This window comes from Chelonia mydas, chromosome 1, assembly GCF_015237465.2.
Source record: "Chelonia mydas isolate rCheMyd1 chromosome 1, rCheMyd1.pri.v2, whole genome shotgun sequence".
NCBI classification, from domain to species: domain Eukaryota; kingdom Metazoa; phylum Chordata; order Testudines; family Cheloniidae; genus Chelonia; species Chelonia mydas.
The window spans coordinates 56,797,096-56,820,539 of record NC_057849.1 but is presented as its reverse complement, the minus strand read 5'-3'; the positions used below and the strand labels follow the sequence as shown (position 1 = coordinate 56,820,539).

Sequence of the window (23,444 nt, the reverse complement as noted above, 5' to 3'; positions counted from 1 at the left end):
GGAGATGCACCCTTGCATTTTCAGTTACCCTCCGTAGTGTGATTTCAGCTTCGATCACCGCCACCTGTGTAAAACTGTGTCAGTATTCAGCATAGTGTCCATAAGCACTTGTACTGATCCCCTTCTGAAACTACCTAGACCCTTTGTCCCGTCTTGCACCACTCCCATCCTGGAGGCTGAACTCACCATATTTAGTGCTCTGGCCATGATGCATGCTTGCCAAGGGAAAGTGAGAAAGAGGTGTATATAACAACTCTTATGATTCAAGACTGTGAGTGCACACACAACACTGACTCTGTGTATTGTTTCTTTTGTTTATGCAGATGTGCCCTTCAGGGCCATCTCCTAAACACCAGCAGAGTGCCTCCATCAGATAAGGGGGCGAACGAGGAGTAAGGAGGACATGTTTCGCAAAGTGCTGCAATCGTCAGATCAGGCTAATAGTGAGCACACAGTATGGAGAGAGGCATTAAACAAGAAACTAGAAATGGATAGCCAGGAGAGGAGACTGGGCCAGGAGCAGATAATACAGGGTCAGGAGTGAATAATAAAGCTCACAGAGGACCAAATAAAGCTGCTGAGGTCCCAGTTTGTGCTGCAGGTGGAACACATGCATGCTCGACTCCCCCTGCAGCCCATACAGAACTGCCTTCCTTGCCATCCCCAAACTCCCCTTACACATTCCTCTCACATTCCCAGCCTGTCACAGTACCCCTTGAACTCCACCCCTAGGGACATTTTCCATAACGACAGCTGGACTTCCACACAGCTGTGAGTTCCCCACTTCAGAGAGTGCTGCTCACTGTCATGTCCCTTGTAAGAAATGTTAATCTGTGTCATGGGTTGCGGGTATAATAGGCCAGGGAAGGCTCTGCCTCCCCCGGTGCTGTCGTGGCTGCTGGACTCCTGGTCCCAGGGTTTGGCGGTGAAGTTTTTGCTTTAATATGCCCCATGTAGGTTCCAGGGTGGCTGAGGAGGCACATACTACCTCCTTAGCTGCCCCAGAACCTGCATGGGGCATATCAAAAGCATCTTCTAATGGATGCTTTTCCCCTGCGCGGGTTGGGTCCAGGGAGGGGGAGGCATGGTGCAGCTTTGGCCAACCCTAGGCTCCTCCAAGCGGGGGGTGGGGGTGGCACTCCAGGCTGAGGCTGGCCCAGGGCTCCTCCGGGCAGGTGGACGAGGCTCAGGACTTCAGCCAGCCCAGGGCTCCTGCGGCCTCTTCATGCGGGGGGGAGGGGGGGGACTTGGGGCTCCGGCCATGGGGAGGGCATGGGAGAAAGGGGCGGATAGCCTCCCCACAGGGAGGGTTCTATCCACCACCCATGATCTGTGTATTGCTGTTTAATAAAAATTTAGTCTTACAAAGACCATGATTATTTGTGACCTACACAGGGTGGTTGCAACAGAAATTCATAAACAGTGGCAATCGGCACATTTGCAGACAACAATTAATGCTCAGCAGAAATCATTACAGGAGGCATTCAATGTGGCAAGTAAACAATGTCTGGCTCAATTCATTGCAGATGGATGCATTACTGGGGCTCAAGGTCAAAATGCTGCTTCAAAGTCCCTTTGATTTGAATAGCCCATCACTGAGCCCCTCTAATAGCTCTGGTGTCTGGCTGCTCAAAACCAACCACCAGGCAATCCACCTCAATGCTCCACCCCTGCGGAAAGTTTTCCCCCTTGGTGTCACAAATATTATGCAGAGCACAGCAGGCTGCTATGATGATGGGAATAATTTCCTCACTGATGTCTAATCTGCCAAAAAAGATAGCGCCACTGACCCTTTAGTCTGCCAAACGCACATTCTACAGTCATTCTACACCTGCTGAGCCTGTTGTTGAAGCGCTCCTTGCCGCTATCAAGGTTTCTGGTGTATGGATTCATGAGCCACAGGAGTAAGGGGTAGGCTAGGTCTCCCAGGATCACTGGGATTTCCACATCCCCTTTTGGAATCTTCTGGTCTGGAAAGAAAGTTCCTGCATGCAGCTTTCTATACAGGCTTGTGTTCCTGAAGATGCACTTTCCCTGACCACCCAACGTTGATGTCCATGAAATGACTCTGGTGATCCACCGCAAGGCCATGGAGAAATAGCCCTTTCTGTTGATGTACTCCATTACAAGATGGTCTGGGGCCAAAATTGGGATATGCGTATCATCTATCTCCCCACTGCAGTTATTGAATCCCATTGCCACAAAGCCATCCACTATTTCCCACACATTGCCCAGAGTCACAGTCCTTCATAGCAGGATGTGATTAATAGCCCTACAAACTTGTATCACAGCGACCCCTGTGGTGGACTTCCCAACTCCAAACTGATTCACAACTGACTGGTAGCAGTCTGGAGTTGCTAGCTTCCACACAGCGATCAGCATGTGCTTTCCCACCGTAAGGGCAGCTCTCATTTTGATGTCCTTGTGACACAGGGCAGGGGTGAGCTCTGCAGAGTGTTCAAGGTGGCTTTGTGCATATGAAAGTTTTGCAGCCACTGCTCATCATCCCATACCTGCATCACAATCTATTTCCTGAGCCCAATAACCACAGTCCACTGCGTGCAGCTGCTGCTTCATAAATGCCAACATCAATCTTGAATTGTTTCTTTCCATAGTACACAGCAGGGCAGGCAGTACAGATTCCTGTTCAGATTCTCAGCTCATGAAATATTGCAGGATCAGCCACATTGTGTTCATAACACTTATCACAAGACTGGTGAGCTGTGCAGGATCCATGCTTTCAGGCAGAGATGGAGGGCATAAGGTTTACAGGGGCAGTTGAAAAACAGTGCGAAATGCAGTTAGAATTATGGGACGGAGAAAATTGCATCATGGGACGGTGATCCTGTCCCCAAGATGCACTGCAATCCATTCCCAGAACTCCTAGTGGGAGAAAGTGGCGATTGGCACAGTGGGATAGCTACCCGTGGTGCTCTGCTCTTGGTGCTAGAGGACCGACTGTGGATGTCCTCCGCCGACACAAGGAGTGTTGTTTGAACATGCACAAGTGATGTAATTACAGCAGTTTACGATTGTTGACTTAACTCTGTAGTGTAGACATAGTCTCAGAAATCAAAGGGATGTGCTCAGGCTGTTGATCATGCCATATTAACAGGCAATCATTTTTCAAAAAAAATGCACACCATCTGATTTTAGTACCAACACATAGTAGAGCTTATGATCTATTCCAGGCTAGCCCTAGGCAAGGCATCTCTGTGGATCCTTTGGCAATTTCCTAGGGCCTCAAAGTGGAAATAGGACTGAAGTACGTTTAGCTTTCATAGTCTCATGGCACACGTAGGAAAGGCTCTGTGTTTTTAGGAGCTGTACATGACTTTGGACTAACCCGGATTGAAATAGGACCCACCTAAAATCTGGTTGGAACGTTTTCTGTTCCGCTTAGGTCTGGTTTGTATTTAGAACAAGAGGATCCACCACTTCGATTTATGTGAGTTATAAATGGAGGAGCCTTGGCGCTCAAGCTGTTCATTGGGATTTAAAATGGGACTCAGAGGGGCCAGCTGGTACCTATGATTTTATCTGGCTATGAAGTTCCATGCAAAGCTTTGATGATGCATAAAAAGTGCCTATTATAATATTGTTAAAATTTCCACATCTCCTTTGTCCCTGAATGTGAATTTCATACTGACTAAGTTTAATAACAAATTGACAATTCTGAAAAAAATGAAGCTGTCTGTTTAGCCATGGAGGAGACACAAGGAGAGGTAATACAGGCTCTCATGCCATCCAATCAATGTAACTCAACACTAACCTCAACGGAATATATCTAGGGGTGGGTAACAATAGTATCTTGCAAACAGCTGGTCTTTGCTAGGAAATGTTATGTTAAAACACAACCATGAAGAGTCAAGTTAGCAAGTAGTATGCTGATTGGTTAATTTATAAGTCAGGACCTACTGAGTTCAGCATAATGTCAACTAACTGTGGGTAAACCCTGGTTCCTGCTGGAAAATATTATGGCCTATCTTATAGCACCTCTTCCTACTGGACCAAGTTTTGCTCTTACTGAGCCAGCTCACTCCCTGGGGTAATTCTGTCTAAAGCTCTGTCACAGAATCCAGGCAAGCAGTTTCCAAAGTTAGTTTTTTTTCATTTCAAGCCTTCCTAACAAAGGCAGATTCTTCCCTCAAAGTCTGTGCAGGCTGAATAGTCCCTTCCCCACATCCATCCCTCACACCAGTACATTAATCAACCCAAATGTTATGGCCCTTACCTCCAAGCCCAAGAGATACAGTTGCTCAAGCAGCAGCCCATTAAGTGCACAGCAACTTACCCCTCAGCTTTCTGGAGGGAATTACTGCTTCTTTCTCCATTTCCTGCCTTCTTCTCCTATGAAGATCAGCCAATTAAGTTCTAGCTCTTTTTCCCAGGTGCAGCAGCAGAGCTAATCAGCTGTAGGCCTCTTACCCCAGAGGAATGGTATCCCTTATACCTTCACACCAGCATAATTAGATGATATATGATGAACACACCTTCTCTTTTTGTCCTGACCAGTCATGGTTGGCATTGTATTATCTAATTCAGCACCCTGTGTTCATGATGAAGCATGATAAAATTTCCTAGAAAAAACAAGTTCTGAGTGGGAAGATTGTGGTCTTTGAGGGGAAAATGGTGGAGATTTTTAAAACCTCTATTACATTTTCCTTGGCTCTAGTTACAAGACCCTGAGGTCTGAACTTCCCTCTTGCCTCAGTGACTAGAAGGACAATTCTCTCTCCATTATATATAGTACGTCAAGCATTCTGGTCTGTTTGCTAAGTGGTAGTTAATACAGAGTTGCATAGCCTTACGTTTCTCTCTGCATTTATACCTGTGGATCCAGAGCCCTAAATTATCTGGAAGGATCAGAGAAAGAAGGAGCACACCAAATATCCCAAAGGAGCTCTTTTGTAATGGAGAAGCTGCTATCTGGAATTAGAACAGCCTAGAATAAACCATTTTGAAAAAGGAAAGGGATTGCTTCCACCCTACCTCTATTGATGAGGTCTCATAAGGCAGGCTAGGAAACACAGTACTAGTGGTGAGCAGAGGACTGGCTGTTTTCAATGCATGTTTGAATCCTCAAGCAGTGGATGGAGCCTACCAGCACTAAGGACCTGCCCCCCCCCCCCCCCCCGCCAGATGAGGGAGATGCCACAGGAATTAGGAGACAAATGATTGCAGGGGACAGATATGGAAAAACACATACAGGAGTGAGGATCTAGGTGTAAAATGAGGGAATCGGGTGGGGACACTGAGCAGAGAACCCCGGATAGTGCCCAGAGCTTTGCAGAGTTTGAAGAGTGACTGGTTGCAGCCCAGGGGAAGTGTCCCCAGATATGTGAGATGAGTAAGAAACAGAAGTAGGCCCCACAGTTGCAGGGAACCTCTCTGCTGAGCTTCCTCCTTCTGGATTGCTGGATGGCCATCTTGGCCAGCACCAGGAGGAGGTTGACAAGTAGGTCCTGCAACTTTGTGGGGCCACAAACACAGAGAGGGCATAAAGGAGAAGGTGTGGGGAAAAGTGCAGCCAGAACCTCAACTAAATTCAGCTCAAATATTTTGGCTCCTGTATTGAGAGAGCTCCAGCTTATGACTCTGCTGACAACAGCGGGAGCAGTATGGTACTAGAAGAAAGATGCTTTCCCGGCTACCCAGACTCAAACCACTTGTGACTTTAAAGGTCAGTATCAACATAGTGAATTCCACCTAGAAGCCCAAAGGCAATTTGAATCAGCCGTTTCACACCTAAGTACAGAATGTTGCAATAATAAAGCCTGGAGATCATGAATGTGTGAATCACTATGACTAGACCCAAATTCAACAGGACAGGAGAGGACACAATCTTTTGTGGGCTGTAGATGGAAAAGGGTGTGTTTTGTGTCCATGGCTATTTGGGTATCCAGAAGCAGTGAGGAGTCCCAGCGAACATCAAGGCTATGGACTGGCAGACACCCTCTAAGAGGATAAAGTAATAACGGTGGCAAATTCTTTAAAGTGTTTCTCTATTCCCTAGCCAGTGTCACCTGAGTTTTTCCAGGATTCAACCGGCTAATCTTCATCCAGTTGCAGATCCCAACCATAACTGGAAGATGGTGCTGTCTGAGACTGATATGAAAATGCTGTAGAAGTGAGGGTAATCTTGCTGGCATTTTAATTCATCCTATTTCATAATCTTCACGAGCTGCTTTATAAAGACATTGAACAGGACGGGGGAGAGGATGTATCCCTGTGAGACAACCACAGGAAAAAGCGCTGGAGGTGGAGGAGCAGGTGCAAATCCGAACTCTGAGAGTGATGTGAGAGGAATGTGTGAAGCAATCTCACAGTGATCCCTAACCCCTGCCATATGTCGCAGGTGAGGAGCAAGGATACCCTGGGTCTCAGCTGATCTCTAGAATGAACACTCTTCTGAGGCACATCTACACTACAGTACTTAGAGCTGTGCAGCTGGTGGAGATACTCTACGGTGACAGGAGAGCGCTCTCCCGTCCGCTTAATAACTCCTGCCTCTGCGAGAGGCGGTACCTAGGTCAGTGGGAGAAGCTCTCCCGTTGACATAGTGCTGTCTACACCGGTTCTCAGGTCGTATAATTTATGTTGCTTGGGGTGTGGCTTATTCACACTCCTAAGTGACGTAAATTATACCAAAGTAAACTGTAGTGTAGACAAGGTCTGAGTCACTGAAATATGAAACTGGTTCCTTTTAAAGTACAGTTTTCCTACCCCTTAGAGATTGTTTCTCATTGAAAAATATGTGGAATAAGGGTGACACTCTGTGGTAAAACAGAAGAAATGCAGTTTCTTAACACTGAGTCTCATGTGTTTGCTTCCTTCCATCTTATTGGTCAAGAAGGAATTAAAAATTGGGTTGGCATTCTCATTTTAGTGGATATTTCTATTATCTATGGATAACTCTCTACATCAGGGGTGGGCAACCTTTTTGGCCCGAGAGCCACATCTGTGAATAGAAATTGTATGGCGGGCCATGAATGCTCACAAAATGGTTGTTGGGGTGCAGGAGGGGGTGAGGGCTCCAGGGTGGGGCCAGAAATGAGGAGTTCAGGGTGCAGGAGGGGGCTCTGGGCTGGGGTAGGGGAGTAAGGTGTGGGGGGGTGAGGGCTCTGGCTGGGGGTGTGGGCTCTGGGGTGGGGCTTGGGATGAGGGGTTTGGGGTGCAGGAGGGAGCTCTGGGCTGGGATCGAAGGGTGCAGGAGGGGGATCGGGGCTGGGGCAGGGGCCTTTCAAACTAAGCAGTAGTGATAGTAATACTAACTAACTAGTTAACTAAATAAATAAGACTTCCTTGATACACTATAGTGCTGAGTGCATCCTGTTGCACAAGAGTGGATAAGAATGCCAGCAACAGTGTTATATTTGAGATAGAATTTATGCAGCATGTGCAAACTTCATTGGTTTTACTCATACCCAATGCAGAATTTGCAGGGCAGCAGTTTTGGGCTAGGTGATATTGCTTTTCTGCTTGAGGTAGCCTCAGACATTAAATCAAGAGGTCCCTGTCTGTCTCCTGTGACTATGCATACAACTATGTATTACAAACATGCCACCTAGAGGACCCGCTCCCGCCCCAAATGGCCAAGGGTTCATTTTAATGGGAGCTGTATGGACATAACAAAAGGCAATCCCTGCCCCAAAGATATTACATTCTGAGTTTAAGACAAGATGCAACAGATGGGTGAGCCATTGGTGGCAGAGGTGAGGGAGGATGGGATGACAGGTAATTTGAGCACATTTTGGCATTGGCTACTTGTGTGAACAATTTGTAGGTTTGTTCTATTTGTTTGTTCTATTAATGGAGACATGCTGTAGGCATCATGGTAGCTGTGATACTTAAGTAATTTCAAGAAAGGTATACTAGGTTGGAAGGAAGGCACTCTGTGTATAACGAATGGCATGGAAAAGAGCAGAAAAGTACTTGGAGAAAGAGACAAGAAGTGATGGAGTCTGACATGCTGGAGTTGATGACAAGCTAACAGAGCAAAAAGACACAGAAGGGCTGCATTGTGCAGGGAAAAGCCAGTAGAGGAACTGAGAGAGGAGTGATTTGGTCAGAATGGGCAAGAACGATCATCTTAGCAGCAGAGTTTTGAATGGACCTGAAGGAGGCAAAGTTGTGACACTAAAGACCAGAGAGGAAGCGATTGCTGTAGTCAAGATGCGAGACTATAGGGCCTGGATGAGAATTTTGGTGATACAGAGAGAAAAGACAGGTTTCAGAGTGGTAGCTGTGTTAGTCTGTATCAACAAAAAAAAATGAGGAGGACTTGTGGCACCTTAGAGACTAACAAATTTATTTGGGCATAAGCTTTCGTGGGCTAAAACCCACTTCATCGGAAGACTGGAGCTTTGATATGTTGTGTAGGAAGAAGCAGCAAAATTTGGACATAGCTTGGATGTGCAAGTCTAGAGAGAGAACCAGTGTCCTGGCCAAATTCCAGACCATTTAGGTAATTACAGATTCACAGATTATAATGAAAATATGTTCTTAATAAAAGGTATGTTCTAGTTCAAAAAGAAATTAATTCATCGTAAATAACTATCTCCTTTGCAGCTGTTACACCATACAGCAATCAGCAGCGGTCTACCTGAGGTGACAGTGAAAGGAGAAAGCAATCACTCTTTACCATAAACAATGAGGAGTCCTTGTGGCATCTTAGAGACTAACAAATTTATTTGGGCATAAGCTTTCGTGGGCTAGAACCCACAGCCCAAATACATTTGTTAGTCTCTAAGGTGCCACAAGGACTCCTCGTTGTTTTTGCTGTTACAGACTAACACAGTTACCACTCTGAAACTCTTTGCCATATTTCTCCATATCTACTTCACAAGGGTGTTGTGAAAATCACTTGGGTAATCTTTGTAAAGTGCTTAGAGCTCTTTGGATGTAAGGCAAAATACCATCCTCTGTGAAGAAATAATCAGTTGTTGGAGGAAAATCTGCTCACATTTTAAGATAAAATTTATTAGCTGGCTTCATTCTCAGTAAAACTAAGCTTTCATCTGACATTAATGTTCCTTTTTGATGCAATAGTCATTGCATGTTTGAATGGAGAGAGAGAGAGCTGTAGTAACTGTTTATCTATAGAGCAAATTAGCTCCTACTTGGAAGCTTCTACCTTGATTTTTTTGGGAAGCTTTTGACAGCAGCATAGCTTACCTATGCTCCACAATCAGCACTGGCTTCCAGTGACGTTCTTAGAGCAGTGCTGGTAAGCTCAGATTGTCTCTCTCCCTGTGTGACAGCACAGTAGCAGAGATCAATTGAGGCATTCATGCTAAGGGCCTCATGGTTTAACTCTGAGGGAAGAGGAAACAAAATGTTTTCAGTGAGGAATCCTCAATTGTCCCATTCACTTTCCTTTGTCAGTTCTCCAAAGCATATATTTGTTGACCCATACTTCATACTGCAAGTCCCACTTGTCTCCTCAGGTTTTTTCAGTAGGGTTACAGAGAGATCTGGAGGAGGTGGGTGGGGTTCTGGTTTTAGCCATTGGGCTTACTTGTTGTTCTTTATAATGAATATCAGTGAGCCAGAGCACTGGATCAGCACACTTTTGTAAACTGAAATAAAATCAAATGTAAATATCCGAGTCTTCCCCCTTTGGTTTTTAATCAATATTAGCTATGGCAGTTTCTGTTCCTATGTACCTTGGGATGTGCAGCACAGGAAAATAATGCCTCACAGGAGCAACTGAATGTAGCAGTGACCCCTTCTGGACACAATGGTGGGATTTCTGAATTATTTTATAGCATAACTTTTTTTTTCTGGTAACAGATGTCTGTCTAGACTCAGGAAAAGCTGGTCTCATCTGCTTTTTATTTATTTTTTAACAGACATGTAACTATATATTATAGAAAGTATTTGCTTCTGATTGCATCCACCTGGAGCTGGTGCATCTCTGTTAGGGACTTTTCCTCCATTCCCCTGTATGTTTCCACTGTCTCACTCCAACATGCCAGCTCCCCAGTGCTTAATTTGTAATGAAAGAGGTGCCGGGGCTCAAGCAATGTTTTTAGATTCATAACTGATGCAGCAAGCCCAAAGGTGCCACAGCTATGAACAGACAAGCCTGGAGGTGCTGGGGTTCAGGCCTGACAAGCCCTGGCACAAATTAAGCTTTGCAGATCCCCCTTCCTCCACTCTTTGTTTACCTCATACTGAGCCACTCTGCTCCAAAGTGCTCTGCTGTTCCTGCAAAGTGACTCTTATAGGAGTAGGAGGACTTGTGGCACCTTAGAGACTAACAAATTTATTTGAGCGTAAGCTTTCGTGAGCTACAGCTCACTTCATCGGATGTGCTACGCAGCCCCCCCCCCTCCCCCCGACACGCACCCCTTCGGGTCAGCTATGCAGCCTGCTCGGAAAGCTACTAGGCTCCGTGTCGAGTCGGCCTGCGGAACTGCTGACATTCCTGACCCGGCTGACTTCACCCATTCTGGATACAAGGATGCGTTTTAAAAACAAAAACCCAACCGATACAGAAAGACTTGATTGTATTTGTCCCTCCTCCCGCCAGCTCCATTTCCCAGGGTGGGTTCTCCCTCCACCCAACTAGCCCTTCCATCATGGACAATTGGAAGTCAACCAAAGGACCTTGACCAGACGTCGCAATGGGCTCATTCGACCCTTCTATGCGGCGACGGGATCTGCAGGCTCATGCAGGAACGCTGACTGCTCTAGAAGCAGGAGCTTTCTCTTCCTCCCCCTTTGAAAACCACAAAAAAAAAAAAAAAAAAAACCCCAAACACTCTCCACAGACTGCTCTCCCTTGGCTTTCTTCCTTGAAAATACTTGTTTAAAAAAAGAAAAAAGTTGCCTTATTGTGGAGTGGGAGTTCTGTGACCCGCCGGACTTGCACACATCCGATGCAGTGAGCTGCAGCTCATGGAAGCTTATGCTCAGATAAATTGGTTAGTCTCTAAGGTGCCACAAGTCCTCCTGTTCTTTTTGCAGATACAGACTAACACGGCCGCTACTCTGAAACTTACAAGAGTAGTGCATTCACTCTGAACACTGATGGGGGCAGGATCACACAACAGACTCTGTGTGGCATTCCATGGGAGAAAGGTGTCATGCCTGGGATGTGGGCACTCCGACCTAGTGGGTAGGATCAGGAGTCAGAGGCAGGGGTCAGACAGCAGGAGTCTAGTCAGGGATCAGGAATCAGGCCAAGGACCAGAGTCAGAAGGCAAGCCAGAAATCAGACCCGAAGAATATATCTGGACTCCGAAGCAGGGAACAAAAGCAGGGACTGTTGTATGGGACTAGGTTACATAGACAGCTTCCTGGAACACCTTCCATGCTTAAATAGTGGGCCTGCTGATTGGGTCTTCCGTGGGTGGCACTCTCTGTGGTGCTTAGTTCCCCCCAGGGCTGATAGTGCATGAATTGTGGCTCTGCCATGGCTTGGTGACATGGAAGCGTTAGTCACCTGTAGCCCTGCAGACTCATGTTCCAGGCCTCTGGATCCTTACAAAGGATATGAAAAAAGCAAAGGACGGGGATGGAATAGACTGTGCAGGGTGGGTTTGTGCACAGGTGGTTGGCGTGAGTGGCAAGGATAGAACAGGCAATAGCCCAGAGACAAAGAGCTAAGAAAGTGCAGACAGGGGAGCTGCAGAGTTGCATTAATTATCCAGTGTTCTCGCAGGATACCTGCCAGCAAAGAGAGATTTACTCCACTTTATTCATTGATGTTTCTAGGGGGTGGGATTTCCTAGTTTATGGCTTTATTATGAACAATTTGCTTGAATGTTCAATATGACGCATTTAAAATTTGAGCTGTGCTGCTTGGTTGGGGTGACTCACCAAACACGTCCCGGGGTAATGTTTTCTGTGCCCTGATTGGATGAAATGCTAAATTCATGAATAGCTGCTGCACATGCAAATGTAAGACATGGGTTTCATGAACACTCCCACATTTGGTCAGATTCTACAGTTGTGTATGTGTGGGTGGGAGGTAGCATATCATTAGATAGGGTAGGCAGTTGAAACTTTGAAATTTGTTTTGACACTTTCTTCCCATTATCTTCCAGAAACTGCCTAAAAATGGAAATACACTCTGAATTTTAGAGAGTAAAAATACCATGATTCAGTTGAAATGGCATCTGAGAGCATATTATTGGGGCAAGCAATTTAGAGCCAGGCCCTCCACCTGGTTGCTTGCTATTGATTACTCCTCTTGCTCATCAGACTTCTTGGGGAGATGATGTTCACAATACTGTCTGTGTGTTCAGCCCGGAAAGCTTCTCTCAGACCACACCCCGTTCTAAGATACTAATATCCCCATACCTTAGGAAGTCTGGATCCAGTTCAAAACTTCCACAGCTGGCATCTGGCTCTACAAGAGGTGACACCTGATCCATGTCACCACTCCCTGAACTTGGGGAGTGTTTGGCTCCAGATCTGAACTTTGTGGCAAAGGCCCATTGCTGTACTGTTTAAATCCTATGCTTTGCATTTTGCTGGTGGGAGAGACGATATATAATGAAGCAGATTCTGATTCAATATCATTTTGTATAGTGTCTTCCCCACATCTGTATCTCGCATCTGTATTGGATATTCGGGATTTATTTCCCCCCATATTTCAGATGATACCTATTTCCGTAGCATACCAGATGATGATGCAATAGAGACCCATTGCATCATATCTGCAATACCCAGTTATTCATGCATTTGTAGAAACCGCACCCTCACTTACTGTATGTGTATATCAGCTTCCTTAGAGGAACTTATAAAATGCTACATAAACCTAGCTAGATAGAATGAACTTGTACCATATATACCATCAAACCACACAGAAGATGTGCAGGAATGAAGAGGATAGGAGCACGTAAGTACCAAGAGCTGTATCCCCAGATCCATTAGCATTTAACAAAATATTTATTGATTGGCCTTATAGTCCTCTGCAGTACTTTGTATCAAATCTGGGTTTCATTCCTAGCCTCTACTCTTTTAGGTGCCTTTTAGGCCCTGGGCCTATCTACCTCTTTAGGTGCCACCGACATTTTCAAACCCACTACTTGACTGCTAGGTAATCCTATAGCTGCTTAAATCCCTAAGGTGTCTACATTTCTGCCACTCAGCATTTGCAAATCCACTTAAGCCCTGACACCACCCCACACATCTAATGAGCGCGTTGGAACCCTCGCTCAAGCTGACGTCCCAGAGGCCCCACGGTAGTATTCTCACACTAAGCAGGGGAAAGCCAATCTCACCAGTGCCGAACTGGTAGGTGTGCTCTGGGCACATGTAATACTCCTGGGGAAATTCTGCACCAAAAAATTAAAAATTCCACGCACAATATTTTAAAATTCTGCATATTTTATTTGTCAGAAATAACACAATATAACCATGCCAGTTTCAATTATTTTGATAATTTGTTTCAAAATACCTATCAGCAAGTATGTCTGTAACAATACAGACAACAAAAAAGATCCAGGAAATGTTTTTGACAAATAGATTCTTTACTAGGCATGTTAATACAGAACTCTGAGTAATAATTAATTTAAACTGCAATATAGAAACGTATTTCCCACACCCCTCAGAAGCAGTGCAAAGGCTTGGGGACATCAGGGGTAATGGAAGAGCTGAGGGAGAGAGAAGTAAGTGCAGGGAAGGAGCCTGGGAGTGAACCTGGAGGGTTGTTGGGTGTGGGTGAGAGAAGTATGGAACAGGATTTTGTTGTTGTTGTTTTTTGGGGGGAGAGGGGAGGAATTGCTAGGGAGTAGGGGAACCTCCCGGATGCAGACCCTGACTGATCCCTAGCCTTTTCCATTCAGTCAGGCACATCTGCCTCTATCCCTATGTGTCCCTGCACCCCCACTCAGCCACCCTCCCCCCCCGTGTCCCTGCACTCCCTCCCCTATCCAAATGTATCCCTCCCCATCCCCTTGTGTCCCTGCACCCCCTCAGCCATCCCCTATCACCATGTGGCCCTGCATCCCCCTGCTCCACAGTGTCCCTGCACCCCCACTCCCATTCAGCTCCTACCCCAGTCTGTCCCCCCCACTAGCCCTTCTGAACTCCAGTCTATGTGATCCCCCGCAGCAGCCCCATGCCCCCCACAGTCTGTCCCCCACCATATGCCGTGCTTCCTCACCTGGCCCTGTGGACAGGATGCTGTGAGGAACGCAGCCTCTCCTCCTCTCTGCTGGCTGCTACAGTGAGCTGTTCAGCTGCCCTCTGTTCTGGTGCCACAGCAGCCCCTGGTGGGTGAAAGGCATAACTGCAGCGCCTCTCCAGCAGAATGTATTTTCTGCAGAGGAAAAAGGTCTGCAGGGTCCATTAATTCTGCACGTGCTCAGTGACACAGAATTCCCCCAGGAGTAACATAAGACCTGATAGTTGTCAGACCCTGCAGCAGGAGGGCTGGGTGCAGCCCACCATTAGGGGAGGCATAGCACAAAAGACAGCACACAAAAGACAGTTGTGGGCACACAGAAACATAGGGCAAGTGTGAGAGAGCTATCACACGTGAGAGAGACAGAGCCTGTTTTGACTGCTAGGACATGGGTTACCTAAGTGACTGACCTGGCTTAGGTGCCTAGTTCCAGGAGAGGGCTCGTGGCTGAGGATCCTGAGCAGAGGGAGGCTCATCAGCCAGACATGCCAAGTCAGCTGCATAGGTGCCTAAGCCATTCTCCTCTCCATTTCAGTTCTGGTGAGCTTAGGCAGCTCCCCATTCAGCTAGTCAGATTCTGAGGATCCCTTTCTTAGGCATCTAACTCTCCCCATGCATTGTATGGCGTGCCTGGGCACCTGGCTCAAGGCTGAGGACTCCACTGGGCAGCAGACTGCTTAGAGGTTACAATGCTGAGTGAAGCAAGACTTAAGTACTTTTGAGGATCGGTGCCTTAATCACCAGACCACCAGCGGCCATGAGTGCTGCAAAGACAACACAAGCAGCCCCGATGGGGGCAAGTGCCTACCATTGTTCACCAGTGACTTCTACAGCTGATCAAGGAGTCACTTCCACAGGCTATAATGAAAATCATCCAGCCTGGCTGCCCAGAAAAATGGTGGTTTGTATTGTGGATCCTTCACTCGGGTAACATCAGATGATATTTGCAGCTTTCACAGGAACGTGGAAGATGCTCAGGGAGTTATAGAAAAGAAAATGAATCAAATTCCTGCTTGTCTCTTTCTCTGTGTTTAGGTCAAGTGGTTAGAGACACAAGCTCTCTGCTGACACAATAACCAGAGATTTACAACCTCTCTGCCTGGCTTGCGTTGTCCTGTGTGTATCTGACCAGACTGTTAGTGTGCAGGTCCCGCCACAGTTTAAGGATCTATTTTGCTGGCGTACTGCACAACCACCAGGCTGAAAAGAGCAGCTCTTGTCTGAGTGACTCTGCAAGATATTCAAGTACCACAAAATCTCCTCCTATTCATCCTACCGCTCTATTGGTATGTATCACTCTCAGGTTGTATCTGTCTAGCTACACAATGTACTGTTTTTGTGATAAAGTAGTATTTGCTATTGCCATAGAAGACTGACCCATGTTTCATTCATTTGGGATTCACTCTAAAGCACTTTAGTCTTTCCACCTCTTGGTTTTTGCTGGCTGCATTTCAATGAGACATTTAAAATATCATTTAAATATTTCTTTAAATCTCCATTTCTATTGTCTGCACAGCAGCTGGTGAAAGCCGCTACCATGGGGAAGATTATTTTTCTTCTCTTAACTTAAGAGTGGCTCAGAAGCCTTTTCACTGTGTCGGCTGCTGTTCTCGAAAGTGATGACCTACCAGCCTCTGATTGTCACAAGTGCAACAATTCAGTTCCCTCTGCCCTGTGATGGGGGTGGATTTCCCCTGGAGAGGCTGGTGGACAAAACATCAGTTTTGTTTCTGTGCAACATGAGGAGGAAACTGATTACACAATCCTGTCACCTCTCCTTAAAAGGTCTGTTTTCCCCTAACCCTTGGCAGTTTTGGGTTGCAGCTGAACATGGAATTTAGAGACAGCAAAGCAGGAACACAGAGGCCATTTGTTATTTCAAGCTCTGCTGCACCCCTCACAAATAATATCACTCGCCTTGTTTTAGCTACAAAGGAAAGCAGGGAAGCTGATTGTTTCTTTCTGCAGCAAATATTACACGTGAATCCAAAGTGTTCTCTCAGACAGAGGGGCTGGGGGCCAGCTGGACCCCACCCCTTTCAAAAGTTTAGTCACTCTACCAGACAGTGCCATTATTAGATGCAGTAAGAATGTTTCTCTTTGGAAAGGAATAATTTTTTATTTACAATTTTTCAACAAGATTTCAGCAGCAGCACAATGGGGACCTTGAGCTCCAAGGCTTGGTACAAAAGAGACGCCCGGGTGGTGATGCTGGGACTGGATTTTGCTGGCAAATCCACCATCTTGTCTAAATTGAAGAGCAACGAGCTTGTGGAGACTTTCCCGACAGTGGGCTTCAATGTGGAGTCTCTGAAAACCCCGTGTCATCTACCCTTGACTCTCTGGGATGTGGGTGGTCAAGCCAAGCTCCGCGCTAGCTGGAAGGACTATCTGGAAGACACGGACACTCTCATCTTTGTGCTGGACAGTGCCGATAAAACCCGGCTGCCAGAGGCAATGGCTGAACTGGAGAAAGTTCTGAACAACGTAAACATGACAGGGGTTCCAGTCTTGCTTCTGGCCAACAAGCAGGAGCTGCCAAGGGCCCTGTCTCTCTCAGAGCTGCGAGAGATGCTGAATCTGGAATGGTTCAGTGGCCGAAGCTGGGAGCTGAGAGGGTGCAGTGCTCACACTGGCGAGGGGCTGAGGGAAGCCTTAATGGCCCTGGCAGGACTTCTTAAGAGCCAGGATAAGAATTCCAGTGAATGTGTCTGTGCGCCACTCCAGTGATGAGGATGTCTTTAATCTCGGACGTGACTGGAGGGGGCAACTTGAGCATGAAACTGGAAAATCAGGTAACTTCTTCCACTAGTAATCCCTCAGCACTCTGTTCATCTCAGAAATACCCCCTCTGCTCCTGGTATGATTAATGGAACTCCATATGGCACGTGTAATATTCCAAAATATCCCATAGTTCTACTGCAGCATGAAATCACATCAGAAACCCCCCTTAGCAAAGCTGCATTTGTGGACAGCAATGTTCTTGACCTTGCCTTGCCAGTTTTTCCTAATCTGCTGCACCAGTAAACTCAGCTCTCACTACAGGTATTACTTGGGAGACATTTATTATTTTGTTCATGTTAAATGTCTTACTCTATGCATTCTGGATATGGGTTTTGACCTGATGAAGAAGATATTGCTGGGGTCAGTCTTTATTGTATTCCTCTAAACTCAGATGCACTCAGTGCAGAGTAACAGTCCCCGAGGGGATATATTTGAATGACCTCAGTTCCACTTCTCTTACAACTTATAGCAGATGTTTATTGATCTGAAACAGAGCAGAATGGAAAGAGAATGGCTGAACAGAAGAAATTAAGCACAAGAATTTAAACAACTCATTGGCAATTGGTTTTAGCAGTGTCCTTTGTGAGCACCATGCTGGGCCACCGAAGCGTGATCAGGATTAGGTCGTGTGTTATGTTTTTAGAACGTATGTGTGGATTTGTGCGTATCCTGTTGTGTATCATTTTTGACATGTATTTAGACATGCTTCATTTTTATTGAAACAAGACTGTAAATGATAATCGCTTGTCCTTGGGTTAATTTAAAACCTGAGAAAATCAAACAGGAATGAGCACTGTGATGAGTTTTAAATGCTAGGAACAGATGTGTGCTCACCAGAGCTCTAATCCATCTCAAAATGTCCTGATGCTGAAATCTATTAGACGGTGGACTAGTTTGACAAGAGGAGTGCTAGGAGACCTGTCTATTGGGTGTTTTAAAATTAGACTAGACAAAACACTAAATATGTACTGTAGAAAAGGCAGGGTGATAGTCTAGACTAGAGGACCTTAACTTCTGCTGTTTTCAGTGGGAGTTGAAGTACTCAGCAGTTGTCAGGTACTGCTGGGCACATTTCAGGATCAGGCCCCAGATATGTAGTGAAAGTCTCTGTTTGATTCCATTGACTTTTACACTGAAGAGTGGCCCTGTGAAGCCACTCCTGTAGCGAGGGCACATTCAAACAACATGGAACCTTTTGTTAAACTTGGAAATTTAAACCAAACCAAAACCACATTGATTAAGATGAAAAACCTTAGTATGTTTGTTAGCCTGTACTAGATTATTATGCTATCAATAGAAAAGAGGGGGGGAAAAAAACCCCAGTCCAAGAATATTAGGCAGCTGGAGTCAGCAAGTTTCAAAGAGGAACATACACATGAGGCAAAACCAAAAAGAAGCATGCACTTTTCTTCTCATCACCTCAACGCATTTTACAGACATGAATGACTTAACCCTCAGAAGATTACTGGGAAGTAAGGCAGTATTATCCGCCTCCTTTTACAGAAGGTAAAACTGGGGTCAGGTTAAATAATGTGACAAGAAGCCCGTGGCAGGGTAGGAATAGAACTGAAGCCACCTGACTCCCAGTGTTATGCTCTAGCCACAAGATCATTGATGGGAAATCCCCCCTAACAGAAATCCTTCCTAGTGAGACATGCCAGAATTTTCAGCCACACTGTACAATGTAAGGCATAGTATGTGCTATGCTGTGAAAGTACATAAATGGCCCAGTTTTGATTTGGCATAAATGATTGTTGCTATGAGTAAGAGTGCCATATACTAGACTTGCTCTGAAATGCATAGTGAACCTGTGTTCTAGGCAAGGCTGTAGCTTTATGTTACAAACAAACACATGATCATGTGAAGGATTTGGTCTTAAGAACAGTTTGAAACTGCAGTTACTGTAAACGGGTTGATTTTCCCATTGTTGCTTGTAAATGCAAGATTCCAATAAACTGAAGAGATCACTGAGACCTCAGATACGAACTGAATCATTTTAGCTTCCACTTGTCACTATGGCTCTTTCTCAATCTCCTTACCCAGCCATCTGAACGCAATGGGTCAGATTCTCACTCCCCACTCCAGCCTCTTAACACCAGGTAAAAGGGTGGAAGGGGCTTTACAGCTGTAGGGAACAGCTGGGAGCGAATTCCCTTAGAGCAAGAACTGAGACTGACAGCCTCAGGTTGTCCTTTTGAGGGCCCCCTTCCAAACCCTGCTGTAAGGGGCATGGCTGAAGGGGTGTGTAGCTGAAAGGATGTTTCAGGCATGGGGCCATATCATACAGAGCTGCTGACATAGGGTTACAGCAGCCTGTCCCTGTCGGCCTATCTACATGAGGGAATTGACTGGCAGAACAATAGCAATATAATTCTAGGACTATATCTATGCCAGTGTAACTCTCCATGTAGATTCTCTATTCTGGAACAAAAGTGACTCTCGGTATAGCTTTATTTCTGCTGGCCATTTTCCCTGTGTAAACAAGCCTTAGGCTGGGCTGTTTATATCATGTAAGGGCCACTCTGACCCTTGGAGCAGCTTGTTGTTGGGAGAGTGCAAAGGTGCCTTAAAGCCCCCTGAGCCTGCTCCCCTCCGGTACTACACCTCTTAGAAGCCCAGCGCAGCAGCTCACCCGATAGCGGTAAATTAAAAAACTGATCTGGAAGGAGGGGAAGCTCTCATAGGCAGACAACTATCTCAAAGTGTGTCTTGGCTTCTCAACTGTAAGCTCTTCAGGGAAGAGACTGGCTTTGCTTTTGTGGCTTGTATAGTGCCAAGCACACAACCGGCACTGACACAGTAACAGCTACTGAATGTTCACACACTATGCTCTGCGGTGCCTTTACTCCCTCTTTATTATACAGTGTGTTCTGTGTTCATGTCTTCTTACCGTTTTCCTAAAGACAACCAACCACACGGCTTCTCCCTTGTACTCCTAGTGAAAACTCAAATCAAGCACCAGATAAACAATTTTACTGAACTACCTGAAAAGGCACTTGGAGAAAATACAGGGTAGTTATTAGTATTTGAAGGCCTTCCGAGGAGCAAGTGTTTAAGAAGAATAAAAAACTATAATTCTTGCATCTGAGTTACTGCACAGTCTGATCCTATCAGATTTCACCAGGGAAGTACGTGCTTTCCAGCGACACTGAGCAGCCACATGCTGTCCGTTTAAAACACTCATTTCATTTTAGCATCAAACAAACGTAGTTACCATTAGAGCACAGTAAGCTGTATCTGGACTGAACACGAAATTGCAGCTGCTTCCAGCAGACTCCTAGGCCATGTCTACACTAGCACTTATGTCGGCAAAACTTTTGTCGCTCAGGGGTGTGAAAAAATGCCCCTCCCCCCCCCCGACATAAGTTTTGCCGACGTAAGCGCTCATGTGCACTATGTTCTCCTGCCAACATAGCTACCGCCGCTCACTGAGCTGGTTTTATTATGTCACTGGGAGAGCTCTCTGCTGTCGGCCTAACGCAGCTACACGAGCAATCTTACAGCGGCACAGTTGTATCGGACCAGCTGTGCCGCTGTAAGCTTGTCAGTGCAGACATGGCCCCAGGAAACGTAAAACTAATTATGTAGCTGCATATACCGCAACTAACACTTAGCTGGGAAAAGGATCCCTCAGCACTGCAGGAGTTAGGTGCTGCTGTTCCAGAAGCTGGCCTTCTTCCCACTGGGGTTGTGACCAAAAGAAAAAAAAACCAGGAGCACAGAACTTCACAGGAAAGGTGAAACTTCACTGGTTAACCCAAGGGAATCTCCTCTTTGTGCTTGTGAAAGATACTAGCCTGACAGCGTGAGACTGAAATCCTCCATTTAGCCATATACAAGGGGCCTTACTGGCAGGAAAAGTGCAGCCCCCACCCCCACCCCCATGCTGCCTTGCCAGTGTACTACAACTACACACCTTCAGGAATCAACTCTACAGTGCCTGGCACAATGGGGCCTTGATCTTTACTGGAGTACTCTGCTGGTGGTTTTTATGAGGATGACACACACACACACACACACACACACACACTGGCAACTACCCTTAGATCACCAAGCTCAATTCATATAAGCCACCCAATAGCCACTGAATGGTAGTGAGTTACCTTTCCAGGCTCTGATGTAGGCTGTGTTTGAATCAATGTTCTAGAGGTACAATAAAAGGCTCTGTATCTCCTTCTCCAGCCAAAGCACCACCTTCAATTCACCTGTTGTCACTTGGATATTGCAGCACTCGTCGTATGCAATGCACTATCATGACTAGGCTCAGACCTCTGCATTACATAGGGCTTGCCTACACTTGCAAGTTACAGTGCATTAAAGCAACCCCAGGCACCCTATCTCATGACGCGTCCACACTGGCAAGGCATGTAGGGCGCTCTGACTCTGTGGCTAGAGCACTCCTGGTACTCCACCTCGGCGAGTGGAATAACGTTTGATGCACCCCCGCTGGAGCGCCACGGCACCAGTGTGGATGCCCTGTTCTGTTATTGCGCTGTGATCAGCCTCCAGAAGTATCCCACAATGCCTGTTCTAGCCACTCTGGTCAGCACTTTGAACTCTACTGCCTTGCCCTCAGGTGACCAACCGTCAGACCTGGCCTTTAAGTTCTCTGGGAATTTTGAAAATCCCCTTCCTGCTCAGCCAGGCGTGGAGTGCTTTCAGCAAATCTTTCCAGGTGACCATGCCTCCACGCGCCAGGCAATCCCCAGTATGGAGCAATGGCGAGGTGCTGGACCTCATCAGTGTTTGCGGGGAGGAAGCTGTCCAGTCCCAGCTGCACTCCAGCCGTAGGAATTACGATACCTTCGGGCAGATATCAAGGGATATGATGGAAATGGGCCATGAGCGAGACGCTCTGCAGTGTAGGGTTAAAGTGAAGGAGCTGCGGAATGCCTACCGCAAAGCCCACGAGGCAAACAGCCGCTTCGGTGCTGCCCCCACGACCTGCCGTTTCTACAAAGAGCTGGATGTGATACTTGGCGACCCCACCTCCACTCTCAGTACCTCCATGGACACTTCAGAGCCCAGTTCAACAAGGCAGGAGGAGGAAAGCGGGAGCGAGGGTGCTGAGGAGGAGGGAGACACCCCGGCATCCCTAGATGCATGCAGCCAGGAGCTGTTCTCAAGCCAGGAGGAAGGTAGCCAGTCGCGGCGGCTGGTGCTTGGGGAAGGACAAACACCAGAGGAGGTTCCCGGTAAGCAGCTTTTATTTTGGGAAGGAAGTTATTTGGCGCAGGCTCTTGGGGCGAGGAGGCTTAGGGCTGCAAGCATGGCTAGATGTGGAATAGGGCGTTTATGTGCTCTCTCACATCGCGGTAATTGGCCTCAGTGATCTCTTCAAAGTCTCAGCCAGTACTTGGGCAATGCACCTGCGCAGGTTTATTGGGAGAGCCACTGTGATCCTTGTCCCAGTCAGGCTAACTTGTCCGCGCCACTGTGCCATGAGGGGCGGGGGGACCATTGCTGCACACAGGCAAGCTGCATATGGGCCAGGGCGGAAGCCGCATTGTAGTAGAAGACCCTGCCTCGCTTCCCAGGTCACCCTCAGCAGCGAGATATCTTCCAGGACAAACTCCTGTGGAAAATGTGGGGACAGTTCAGTATAGGGGGCCCCTGCAGCTGTTGGCTCTCCCCAAGGCACAGAAACCTAGAGGACAGTATGGCCGTGAAACAATCAGTCCCCCTTGACCTTGTGCTTACTCCCATTTTGGGACTCCCGGGGGTTATGTGCGCTCACTTTGGGACAGGCAAAATTATGCTATTATGTAGACTGTGCTTGCCCTGAAAGTACAGGGGAATTATTGCTTTGTCTGGTGTGAACAATGCTGCCTCTGTTAACTGTTGCATTTTGCCTTTACAGATACAACCTTGAGATTGTCTGTGTTAGCACCGGCCGAAAAACTTCAACGAATTAGGAAGAGGCCACGTAAAAGCAAAGACGACATGCTACCTGAAGTCATGCAGCAGTCCCTTAAGGAGAATCAAAAATTGCAGGAGTGGAGACAGAGTGAAAGGAGGATGCGCCAGCAGAATGAGGAGCGCGGTAAAAAAGCGAGGAGCTCCGGCAGCAAAGCACGGAGCAGCTGATAAGCATCATGAAGCACCAAGCGGACTCGATCCAGGCGCTCGTAGCCATGCAGGCGGAGCACTACCGCCCCTGCCCCGCCCTGCAGTCCTTGTCCCAAAGCTCTTTCCCTTGTGCCCCCATGTCACCTCCAACCCACTATCCCCAACATCTGGGTTCTTATCACCACCAGCTGCCTCCAACACCTGTAGCTTCACCACTCAGCCCTGAAAACTACGACCCTTACCCACTCCACTCAACCCCCATCACCATGCAGTATAGCCATCCTGAAGTGCAGCACCCATTGCACAGCACTTCAGACAGGAAGGCTGAGTATGATAACAGGACATATGCAAATCTGTGATTGAACCGTTACCCACCCCACCCCACCCCCTTGCCCTTTCTGTTTCCCAAGTAGTTGTGTTTCTTTTCAATAAATGCATTTTCTTTTCA

General features: G+C 46.8%; 2 protein-coding genes across 3 annotated transcripts in view; one reads left to right on the top strand and one right to left on the bottom strand.

Moving 5' to 3' along the window:
- The window catches only part of RCBTB1 (RCC1 and BTB domain containing protein 1), a 77,249-nt gene extending 72,963 nt beyond the window's left edge, over window positions 1-4,286 (bottom strand). The window contains exon 1 of the mRNA XM_043532924.1: window positions 4,235-4,286. The gene's annotated coding sequence lies outside the window, so the exon portion shown is untranslated. The remainder of the gene's footprint in view (window positions 1-4,234) is intronic.
- A 10,898-nt stretch (window positions 4,287-15,184) lies between these two features.
- ARL11 (ADP ribosylation factor like GTPase 11) overlaps window positions 15,185-23,444 on the top strand; it is a 21,833-nt gene continuing 13,573 nt past the window's right edge. Inside the window, exons 1-2 of one of the 2 annotated variants that reach the window (XR_006286729.1) lie at window positions 15,185-15,429; window positions 16,284-16,938. Coding sequence is in view for 1 of the 2 variants with exons in the window: in XM_027834515.3 (XP_027690316.1) it covers window positions 16,301-16,873 (573 nt within the window). In the remaining variant the exon portion in view is untranslated. Of the gene's footprint in view, window positions 15,430-16,283; window positions 19,025-23,444 lie in introns of those variants that run through there. The other variant, XM_027834515.3, reaches the window with a different exon arrangement.